General features: G+C 43.9%; 2 protein-coding genes across 2 annotated transcripts in view; one reads left to right on the forward strand and one right to left on the reverse strand.

Moving 5' to 3' along the window:
• The window catches only part of LOC129854623 (protein FAM227B-like), a 70,737-nt gene that overhangs the window by 9,064 nt on the left and 49,605 nt on the right, over positions 1-12,068 (forward strand). The gene's annotated exons all lie outside the window — the stretch shown is intronic.
• Positions 4,382-12,068, reverse strand: part of fgf7 (fibroblast growth factor 7) — a 33,416-nt gene continuing 25,729 nt past the window's right edge. The window contains exons 3-4 of the mRNA XM_055921885.1: positions 8,914-9,020; positions 4,382-8,589 (exon numbers count right to left, since the gene is read on the reverse strand). Coding sequence (XP_055777860.1) covers positions 8,374-8,589; positions 8,914-9,020 — 323 coding nt within the window. The 3' untranslated portion in view covers positions 4,382-8,373. The remainder of the gene's footprint in view (positions 8,590-8,913; positions 9,021-12,068) is intronic.

A 12,068-nucleotide genomic window follows, 5' to 3' on the forward strand; every position in this document is an offset into this window, starting at 1 on the left:
GGCTCTCTCAGATAACTAATTTCTTATTAGCCAATGCACGTCATGTGATCAGATCCTTTTCACAGGCTAAAAGTGAAGACAGACCCATCTGGGGCATAACTGCACGTCCTAATCAAATTCCTAAGTGCATATTGAAGATGTTGGAAGATATTGGAACTGTCCACATTTACTTTTCGTCTGCCAACAAGATGAGCAGGCCTAACGAACAGCAAAAGCACTAGCCTATGTCAATCTACAGTCGTGGCCAAAAGTTTTGAGATTGACACAAATATTAATTTTCACAAAGTTTGCTGCTTCAGTGTCTTTAGATATTTTTTGTCAGATGTTACTATGGAATACTGAAGTATAATTACAAGCATTTCATAAGTGTCAAAGGCTTTTATTGACAATTACATGAAGTTGATGCAAAGAGTCAATATTTGCAGTGTTGACCCTTCTTTTTCAAGACCTCTGCAATCTGCCCTGGCATGTTGTCAATTAACTTCTGGGCCACATCCTCACTGATGGCAGCCCATTCTTGCATAATCAATGCTTGGAGTTTGTCAGAATTTGTGGGTTTTTGTTTGTCCACCCGCCTCTTGAGGATTGACCACAAGTTCTCAATGGGATTAAGGTCTGGGGAGTTTCCTGGCCATGGACCAAAAATATCGATGTTTTGTTCCCCGAGCCACTTAGTTATCACTTTTGCCTTATGGCAAGGTGCTACATCATGCTGGAAATGGCATTGTTCGTCACCAAACTGTTCCTGGATGGTTGGGAGAAGTTGCTCTCAGAGGATGTGTTGGTGCCATTCTTTATTCATGGCTGTGTTCTTAGGCAAAATTGTGAGTGAGTCCACTCCCTTGGCTGAGAAGCAACCCCACACATTAATGGTCTCAGGATGCTTTACTGTTGGCATGACACAGGACTGATGCTAGCGCTCACCTTTTTTCCGGATGCCCCAAACAATCGGAAAGGGGATTCATCAGAGAAAATGACTTTACCCCAGTCCTCAGCAGTCCAATCCCTGTACCTTTTGCAGAATATCAGTCTGTCCCTGATGTTTTTCCTGGAGAGAAGTGGCTTCTTTGCTGCCCTTCTTGACGCCAGGCCATCCTCCAAAAGTTTTCGCCTCACTGTGCGTGCAGATGCACTCACACCTGCCTGCTGCCATTCCTTAGCAAGCTCTGTATTGGTGGTGCCCCGATCCCGCAGCTGAATCAACTTTAGGAGACTGTCCTGGCACTTGCTGGACTTTCTTGCGCCCCCAGAAGCCTTCTTCACAACAATTGAACCGCTTTCCTTGAAGTTCTTGATGATCCGATAAATGGTTGATTTAGGTGCAATCTTACTGGCAGCAATATCCTTCCCTGTGAAGCCCTTTTTGTGCAAAGCAATGATGACGGCACATGTTTCCTTGCAGGTAACCATGACTGACAGAGGAAGAACAATGATTCCAAGCACCACCCTCCTTTTGAAGCTTCCAGTCTGTTATTCGAACTCAATCAGCATGACAGAGTGATCTCCAGCCTTGTCCTCGTCAACACTCACACCTGTGTTAACGAGAGAATCACTGACATGATGTCAGCTGGTCCTTTTGTGGCAGGGCTGAAATGTAGTGGAAATTATTTTTGGGGATTCAGTTCATTTACATGGCAAAGAGGGAATTTGCAATTAATTGCAATTCATCTGATCACTCTTCATAACATTCTGGAGTATATACAAATTGCCATCATACAAACTGAGGCAGCAGACTTTGTGAAAATTAATATTTGTGTCATTCTCAAAACTTTTGGCCACTACTGTACTATCCCCCATAGTACAAAAGTTGACCGATTAAATTTTTCAACTTGTCCTTCAGTGTGAGATGCGATAGATCCCAAATTAATACAATCACTAGCATCAAAAAACCTTTTAAAAGCAATGATGCAACAGATCGTAACGTTTAGCTTAAAATGTTGATAAACTATTAGGCTTTTTCTTCACATTAAAAGTGCAGCAATGCGCACACGGCACTAGGATATAAGCACAAATGTTCCAAAATGCAATCAATTATCATTCTCAAAAGTGACTGCAAATGCGATTATGCGTGTAATTCTTCATTATAAAGGTGCATTTTTATGGTAAAATGTATCTTCCCCAAACTTGAAACTCAAACTTGAAACTCAAAATGAACTTCAGATAGGAAATGTATTACAGATTGTATGTATGCCAGTTAGGCTCTACACCGGTTGTAAAGCGGATTAATGTGCTTAGTTGTAAGAAGTTATTTGGCCACTTTAATTATGATACAAACCTTATCAAAACATATAGGCCTATGGGCTAGGCTACATGAGGTGTGCGACTATGATTTAAAAAAGTCACAAAAAAAGGCATGACGTGTTTCTTGCCTTACTGCTCACAAGCTGGGCATCATTTACTATTGATAATATATAATTTACAAGTGATTTTGTCACCCATTACACTATTCTTAATTCAATATTGTTTTTACATTTACTAAATAATATATTTGTGATATTTGTTTCAACCTGTCTCAATGCACTTAAATAGTGAATGGAGGACTCTTTTCCCGTGGTTCATTTTCATGCCAGTCAGGTAGGCTATACTCCTGTTGTAAAGAGAAGCAATGTGCTTAATATTAGGAAAGTTGAGAAATATATATAGTAGGCCTTTACAAAGCTGATGGGATCAAATTTCTAATAGAGGCCATCAAAACTCTGTTTTCTCATGCAATTGCATAGCCATGAGCACATGGGCTCTCATTAAATGTTTGATTCGATTTTTGAATACATTTGCATTGATGTCAGAGTGATTAGAGGGATGATATAGTCTCCTCTCTCCTTTATTTTCCTAACCAGCAAGCCTAACCTCCAGTTATCTCCCTCCTCTATGTTTGTAGCAAGCCCTGCTAGCTCTCTGTCCTCTATGTTTATAGCAGGCCTTGCTATTTCTCTCTCCTCTATGCTCCTAGCAGGCCTAGCCTTCTCTACAACCCCATTAGCTCCTGTTGGCTGCAGTCTCCTCCACAGCCTGTTGGGAATCCACAGCCTTGAGTTAGAAATGTGTTTACATTTTTAACATGTTACAAATTATCTGCTAAGACTAACTTTGCGTGACTTGGCAGAAGCCTTCACCTTGCTCAGACTTTGTTTGGGTCAACCTTATTCTGGGGTTTGCTCTCTCAACTTGACTCTTTATCTGTCAGAGCTACTCAGAGCCAGATGTGAACCCCAACAGAAGGTAAAGCTCTCATCTATCTGCCTGTGTGTGTGTGTGTGTGTGTGTGTGTGTGTGTGTGTGTGTGTGTGTGTGTGTGTGTGTGTGTGTGTGTGTGTGTGTGTGTGTGTGTGTGTGTGTGTGTGTGTGTGTGTGTGTGTGTGTGGCCGCCTGCCAATACACTCTCCCCTCAATCTGACAGCTCTCAGATTTCACTCAATACAATATACATTTATGAGGGAGTTACTTCAACATGTAGTTCGTGTGTTGACATATTTTTATCCGCTGCTGCATCAAATTAAGAGATGTATCCAGGACTGTTTTTCTGATGTACCTTATCAGACAAGGAATAATGTCATTCATGTGTCTCATGCATCTCCCTGCTGAACCCTTATCTAAATTAAACTTTTCCCATATGTATCTTCCCAATGTGTATTTAATATTGTTGGGACAAAGGACAGCAGATTTGATTATCTAGTGCTTTATTTGTATAAGATGGGAACTAGTCTGGTTAACATCTCTGGAGAAAACTCCAACACAGTGAGACTGAGAGTTTTATTAACGTCGGCAGTCTGAAGGACCCAGACCTGCAGCAGACCTTTAAACTGCACAAGGTTATTTTTAGGCCATCAGTATGAAGAGACTAATGGAAGGTGTTGTTAGAATGATATATGGATCTGTAGGGGGCTTGACTCACCATCTCTTAATATGTTTTTGAGATCCCAGCCAAGCTCACATCCTGAAAATATCTTTCGAGATCCTAGAAGATGCTGTAAGATCCTACAATATCTTAGAGGATCACCAGACAGGGATACTTGTCTCTTGTCAGGGTTTAACAGGTAAACCCACAATCCAATAATACTGTATGCTATATGATATATGATATAAGGTATAAAACATTGTTATGGTACATGAGGCATTGATTAATGCTCAATTTTAAAATCAAATCTTCCTACCATCACATCTAAGGCAGTATGACACCAATTTTGATCCAACTTTGCAAATCAATTTCAATGGAGGTACATAACACACTCCCCACCTCTCGTCATGATCTGTTCCATCTTTACCGAGGACCATATTACGGATTTTAACAGGGTCAATAGCATCGCCGTTATAGAACATAGTAGGATGGTGGAACCCTATGCCATTCTGTATATCAAGTGTCTGTATTTAAAATAAAAAACACTTAAGTTGTCAGATATATGCTGGTTTATTATCCATATGACATCAGCACAGAGGATCCTTTTTATATTCCTGACGAGTTATTCTCTGAATGTCTTGTATTTTGCCGTTCAGTTATTCTCTGAATGTCTTGTATTTTGCCGTTCAGTTATTCTCTGATTGTCTTGTATTTTGCCGTTCAGTTATTCTCTGAATGGCTTGTATTTTGCCGTTCAGTTATTCTCTGAATGGCTTGTATTTTGCCGTTCAGTTATTCTCTGAATGTCTTGTATTTTGCCGTTCAGTTATTCTCTGAATGTCTTGTATTTTGCCGTTCAGTTATTCTCTGAATGTCTTGTATTTTGCCGATCAGTTATTCTCTGAATGTCTTGTATTTTGCTGTTCAGTTATTCTCTGAATGTCTTGTATTTTGCCATTCAGTTATTCTCTGAATGTCTTGTATTTTGCTGTTCCTCGAATGTGTTGTTGGCAGGTGATATGTTGTTGTTTCTCTGGTTCAAACCGAACCCTCTGCTCACACTCCTGGCCAGCGAGGATTATGGGTAGTGGCAGAATGAGGGCATGGTTTATGTCCCCAAAGATGCCGCAGCAAAACACATCTTAAAAAATAAATAATTTACACTCCAAACACCCCATAATAACTCCTCTTTGTTTTTTATATAAATAACACAAATAATAAGTTAAAACAATGGATAATAACACAAACGTTATAGGCCAGTATGGACATTTTGCAGTTTAGTTGTAACTGTGCAGACAGAGTGAATGTCTTTAAAAGGTTGTTAAAACGTTATTTAAAAGGTCTTTCTGTAGGTAGTGAGATGACGAGTACGGTATATGTGATGTGCTTCAGGAACATCCCAAAACAGAAGAGATTAAAGGAATGAAGTGGTTAAATGAAGCCTCTGGTATGTTGCTGCAGTTAACTTCAATTCCTTAGTGAGACCAACAATACCTTAGTAAAGCATTATGGTATCTGGCAGAACATGGAATGTCTCAACAGAAAAAAAGCCTGTATACATCCCAAATGGCACCCTATTGTCTGAGTAGTGCACTACTTTTAACCAGGGCCCATAGGGCTCCAGTCAAAAGTAGTGCACTATATATAGAATAGGGTGCTAGTTTAAAGAAATACCATTTAACACGTCAGGTGCATAACAGAGAACAACGCTAACAATTGATATAATCATTAATTATAGTGGAGGAAGATCAAGGCATACAGTATAACATACACATTTAACACGCTGTGTGTTCTGGTGTCTCTGTACTTTAATCCAGATATCATTCCTAACTTCATCAGCATCATCAGCGTTACACTCTTGCATTGTTAAACCTGCGTCCCACATTCCCCACATTCCCTGCACCCTATTCCCTACATAGTGCACTACTTTTAATTACATTAAAAATACTTTATTTATCCCACAAAGTACATTATTTTATATATGTAGGAAATACAGTGCCATTTGGTACACAGTCATTATGAAACCTTAGTAAATTCATTGGGAGTCAATGAGTAGCTGTCACATGTAATTACATATGTATTTTAGTTCGTACATATATATTTATCAATATACTGTATATATTGTGTGTGTATGTATGTATGTATGTATGTATATGGTATGCTTTGAACACTTGTACAGTGAAAAGACAAGTCCAGCTTGCTGTCTGTCTTTACATTGATCCAACATCAAGCCAACTGAGTTTTTGCTTTGGTAGTTCTCTGCTGACAGTTCATACCTGTTAATATGTATATGGTACTGTTTGCTTATTATACTCTGTTTAGTTACACTTTATTTTACAGTCTGCTTTCTACCTGCAATTTACTTACATGGAAACAAATCATTATTACTCAGTTACTAGCTCTTAGACATAACATTGAAACAAATAATTATTACTCAGTAACGAGCTCTTAGAATGTTTGGGATGAAATGAAACATGGAGCACTGCAATAGGTGCCATTTGATATCACATTGTTTAAAATTTTCTTGATTGATTAAGTAGTCTATAATGAAGCAATGAGGCCCGAGGGGGTGTGGTATATGACCACGGCTAAGGGCTGTTATGCATGAAGCAACTATTGGCCATATACCACAAACGCCCGAGGTGCCTTATTGCTATTATAAACTGGTTACCAATGGAATTAGAGCAGTAAAAGTACATGTTTTGTCATACCGGTGATATACCACGTTTCTCAGACAATCAGCATCCAGGGCTCGAACCACCCATAATAATACAAATTATAACCAGCTGTTTGTTTTTGCAAATTCCAGGTAAATACCAACTGTATTTTATTAGTTCTCCTATATTCATTACACTATTACCCATTATAATAAGGGAAGTACGACTAGTATAATAGTACAACTATTATCAATAATAATATTTTTCTTGAGTAAAGTAAGTGACTGATCAGCTTACTTTGACATTACATTTTGACATTACATTTTGACATTACCTGGAGAATTCAGTCAGTAGGAACAGTTTTATTATAAATGTTCTCAAACATCCCTTTTCTAATGACTTTCCCTGTATTGCGTTTATCCCAAAACAACCGTTATGCTGAAACAGAGTGCTTGACTTCATCCATATCAAGGATATTGTTAGTATTATTGACCACTACCTGTTGTTTTAGATATATTTCCACACAGTGAGGTTGGAATAATACTGTGAAATGTTGAAAATCATGATAATTCCCTTTTAGTGTAGGAGCTGTTTGAGATAACTGCATGACATTTCAGCCTGTTTTGGTGGGTGGAGTTTTAGCCTGCCTGTTGACATCACCAATAAGAAAGAGAGTTTCACATCTCTCTGCCAATAACAGCTAGTTTTCAGTTTTCCCCTCCCCACTCAGACCAATCACATACTGTTCCAGCTAAATTCTTGCTTGAGAAACTTGCTCTTTGCTAAGAAGCAAATGTTGTTTCTTTTTCACAATTTTTATTGAAATCAATCACAGTAAGGTACTTAATTGTTACTCAGAACAGCTGCATTGGACCTTTAACATTCGCACTCCTGAGGAGGACCGTGCATCAGTTTTACACTAAAAACCTTGGCACATGAAAGGATAAGTAACTACAGAACTTATTTACATTGTACCAGCCAGGAGAGTGGAGTTGTTGATAATGATGAGTAGTTGTATTTTCTCAGTGTTTCACAGCTAATATGACGTGACTGAAGTGGTATACTGTACCGACTGGAGTTAGATTATATTCAATTATACAACAAAGATCTGCAGCTCAGCCGTCACAACGTCCAAGAATCCCAACATGGGTCTCTTCATCCAGACGTCACAGCTTCAGTCCTTTCTGTTCTGTCCTCTCTGCTCTCTGTCCTCTCTCCCATCCTTCTTTCCTCCTCTTTCTGTCCTCTCTGTCCTCTCTCCTATCCTTCTTTCCTCCTCTTTCTGTCCTCTCTGCTCTCTGTCCTCTCTCCCATCCTTCTTTCCTCCTCTTTCTGTCCTCTCTGCTCTCTCAGTCCTCTCTCCTATCCTGCTTTCCTCCTCTTTCTGTCCTCTCTGCGCTCTGTCCTCTCTCCTATCCTTCTTTCCTCCTCTTTCTGTCCTCTCTGCTCTCAGTCCTCTCTCCCATCCTTCTTTCCTCCTCTCTCTGTCCTCTCTCCCATCCTTCTTTCCTCCTCTTTCTGTCCTCTCTGCTCTCTCAGTCCTCTCTCCTATCCTTCTTTACTCCTCTTTCTGTCCTCTCTGCTCTCTCAGTCCTCTCAACTCTCAGGCCCATCCTCTCCTCTCCTCCTTTAAAGCCCCATTTCTTTCCTCTCCTCTTTCAGTCCTCTCCTCCTCTTTCAGTCATATTCTCCTCTCCTCCTCTTTCAGTCTTCTCCTCCTCTTTCAGTCCTCTCCTCCTCTCCTCTTTCAGTCCTCTCCTTTTTCAGTCCTCTCCTCTCCTCTTTCAGTCCTTTCCTCCTTCAGTCCTCTCCTCCTCTCCTCTTTCAGTCCTGTCTTCCTCTCAGGCTCCAGTCACCTCTTCCTTTTTCAGTCTCCTTCTCTCAGACGCCAGTCCTCTCCTCCTCTCTGCATTTCATGGGAATGAAGTGGGAGGTGATGTGTTCCCTCCTGGTCTTCTTCCCTCTCAGTGGTCTGCCCTTTTGAGACAGAGCAATGAACATCTCCTTGCCGTCTCTGCTCGACTTAACAGACGAGTAAGCGTTGAAGTAGTTTTCTAGGAAAATCTCCTTGAAGTTGCAGTTCTCATTGTAGATTTTCTGTAAATAAATAAGGACACAAAATGGGACGATATTAGGCGTGAGGAGGGTTATAAACATTTTATGCTTTTTTTACTTGCTTATGTTTCTCCTATTTATATATGCATCATGTTATGGGTATGCTTGTAATTGTTAAGGGCTGGGGAGTTTTTCAAGATAAAAAAGAAATGGAATGGAGCTAAGAACGGGCAAAATCCTGATTCAGTCTGATTTCCACCAGATGAATGAATCTTTCAGCAGGACAATAACCTAAAACACAAGGCACTGTACAGTGCAGTGCATTCCAACCCTGTCCAGCAGAGAGAAGGTAGTTTAGTTAATTACCTTGCCTTGCAGCAGGCCAGTCCTGTTCATGGAGATATAGTACTGACTCTTCACTCCTTTGATAGCTAACACTCCTCCCTCGGACACCGTACGGACCTCCAGGATACCTACAGGAGACAGAGGGCAGATATATATAGTATACAGTGCTGAGTGAATGTCTACACACTCCTTGCACAGTTTTCAGTTTTTGCTGCTAAAATTAAATCTAAAAAGGGATTTTTGGTGTGTAGACTTTCCCTAGGGACTGTATATACCCTTTGAGCAACAATCACAGAGTACATACGGTACCTATAAACCTAACAATCACAGAGGACATACGGTACCTATAAACCTAACAATCACAGAGGACATACGGTACCTATAAACCTAACAATCACAGAGGACATACGGTACCTATAAACCTAACAATCACAGAGGACATACGGTACCTATAAACCTAACAATCACAGAGGACATACGGTACCTATAAACCTAACAATCACAGAGGACATACGGTACCTATAAACCTAACAATCACAGAGGACATACAGTACCTATAAACCTAACAATCACAGAGGACATACGGTACCTATAAACCTAACAATCACAGAGGACATACGGTACCTATAAACCTAACAATCACAGAGGACATACAGTACCTATAAACCTAACAATCACAGAGGACATACGGTACCTATAAACCTAACAATCACAGAGGACATACAGTACCTATAAACCTAACAATCACAGATGACATACAGTACCTATAAACCTAACAATCACAGATGACATACAGTACCTATAAACCTAACAATCACAGATGACATACAGTACCTATAAACCTAACAATCACAGATGACATACAGTACCTATAAACCAAACAATCACAGAGGACATACAGTACCTATAAACCTAACAATCACAGAGGACATACGGTACCTATAAACCTAACAATCACAGGACAAATATCTAAATACTACAGAAGACTGTCAAATATATCAATACCCACAATATATACCTATCAATCACAGTACTGATATAAGAGACTACCACAGTATCTAAATATATATCATGATGTAATAATCACATGACGAGGACCATCACAGTGGACCTATCAGAGAGTCCCAGTCTGGACAGATAGTAGGTATGAGACCATAGAGACCTAATAGCCAATCCCAGTCAAGCGTTTCTCTCCTCTTCTTAGTATTCATTTTCATTAATCTAACAGGAAGGAGGTCTTAGTGGTTAATCAGTCTGTGGTTAGGTTGGTCTCTGGATGTACTGAATGTATCCAGGCAGGCCCTCCTGTCTCTTCTCTGGGTGGCCATTACTAAACCACAGCCTCATGCCACGCCACATATGGGAGGCAGATTAGGCATGCTCCCCCGGGACTGAGAAAACAACCTACTCTCCTGCTCTTTGCACGCTACACCCCAGCCCCATCCTCAGCCCCAACCTCTGCCCCAGCCCCATCCTCAGCCCCATCCTCAGCCTCAGACCCAGCCTCAGCCCCATCCTCAGCCTCAGACCCAGCCTCAGCCCCATCCTCAGCCTCAGACCCAGCCTCAGCCCCATCCTCAGCCTCAGACCCAACCTCTGCCTCAGCCCCATCCTCAGCCTTAGACCCAACCTCTGCCCCAGCCTCAGCCCCAACCTCAGCCCCAACCTCAGCCCCAACCTCAGCCTCAGCCCCAACCTCTGCCTCAGCCCCATCCTCAGCCCCAACCTCTGCCCCAGCCCCATCCTCAGCCCCATCCTCAGCCTCAGACCCAGCCTCAGCCCCATCCTCAACCTCAGACCCAGCCTCAGCCCCATCCTCAGCCTCAGACCCAGCCTCAGCCCCATCCTCAGCCTCAGACCCAACCTCTGCCTCAGCCCCATCCTCAGCCTCAGACCCAACCTCTGCCCCAGCCCCATCCTCAGCCTCAGACCCAACCTCTGCCCCAGCCCCATCCTCAGCCTCAGACCCAACCTCTGCCTCAGCCCCATCCTCAGCCTCAGACCCAACCTCTGCCTCAGCCCCATCCTCAGCCTCAGACCCAACCTCTGCCTCAGCCCCATCCTCAGCCTCAGACCCAACCTCTGCCTCAGCCCCATCCTCAGACCCAGCCTCAGCCCCATCCTCAGCCTCAGACCCAGCCTCAGCCCCATCCTCAGCCTCAGACCCAACCTCTGCCTCTGCCCCATCCTCAGCCTCAGACCCAACCTCTGCCTCAGCCCCATCCTCAGCCTCAGACCCAACCTCTGCCTCAGCCCCATCCTCAGCCTCAGACCCAACCTCTGCCTCAGCCCCATCCTCAGCCTCAGACCCAACCTCTGCCTCAGCCCCATCCTCAGCCTCAGACCCAACCTCTGCCTCAGCCCCATCCTCAGCCTCAGACCCAACCTCTGCCCCAGCCTCAGCCCCAACCTCAGCCCCAACCTCAGCCCCAACCTCTGCCTCAGCCTCAGCCCCAACCTCTGCCTCAGCCCCATCCTCAGCCTCAGACCCAACCTCTGCCCCAGCCTCAGCCCCAACCTCTGCCTCAGCCTCAGCCCCAACCTCTGCCTCAGCCCCATCCTCAGCCTCAGACCCAACCTCTGCCCCATCCTCAGCCTCAGACCCAACCTCTGCCTCAGCCTCAGCCCCAACCTCTGCCTCAGCCCCATCCTCAGCCTCAGACCCAACCTCTGCCCCATCCTCAGCCTCAGACCAAACCTCTGCCTCAGCCTCAGCCTCAGCCCCAACCTCAGCCCCAACCACTGCCCCAACCCCAGCCTCAGCCCCAACCGCTGCAACCGCTGCCCCAACCCCAGCCTCAGCCCCAACCTCTGCCCCAGCCTCAGCCCCAACCTCAGCCCCAACCTCTGCCTCAGCCCCAACCTCTGCCCCAACCGCTGCCCCAACCCCAGCCTCAGCCCCAACCTCTGCCCCAGCCCCAGCCTCAGCCCCAACCTCTGCCCCAGCCTCAGCCCCAACCGCTACCCCAGCCTCAGCCCCAACCTCTGCCCCAGCCTCAGCCCCAACCGCTGCCCCAACCTGAGCCCCAACCTCTGCCCCAGCCTCAGCCCCAGCCTCAGCTTCAGCCCCAACCTCTGCCCCAGCCCCATCCTCAGCCCCAACCTCTGCCCCAGCCCCATCCTCAGCCCTAACCTCTGCCCCAGCCCCAACCTCAGCCTCAGCCCCAAACTCTGCC

This window comes from Salvelinus fontinalis, chromosome 4 (assembly GCF_029448725.1).
Source record: "Salvelinus fontinalis isolate EN_2023a chromosome 4, ASM2944872v1, whole genome shotgun sequence".
NCBI lineage: Eukaryota > Metazoa > Chordata > Actinopteri > Salmoniformes > Salmonidae > Salvelinus > Salvelinus fontinalis.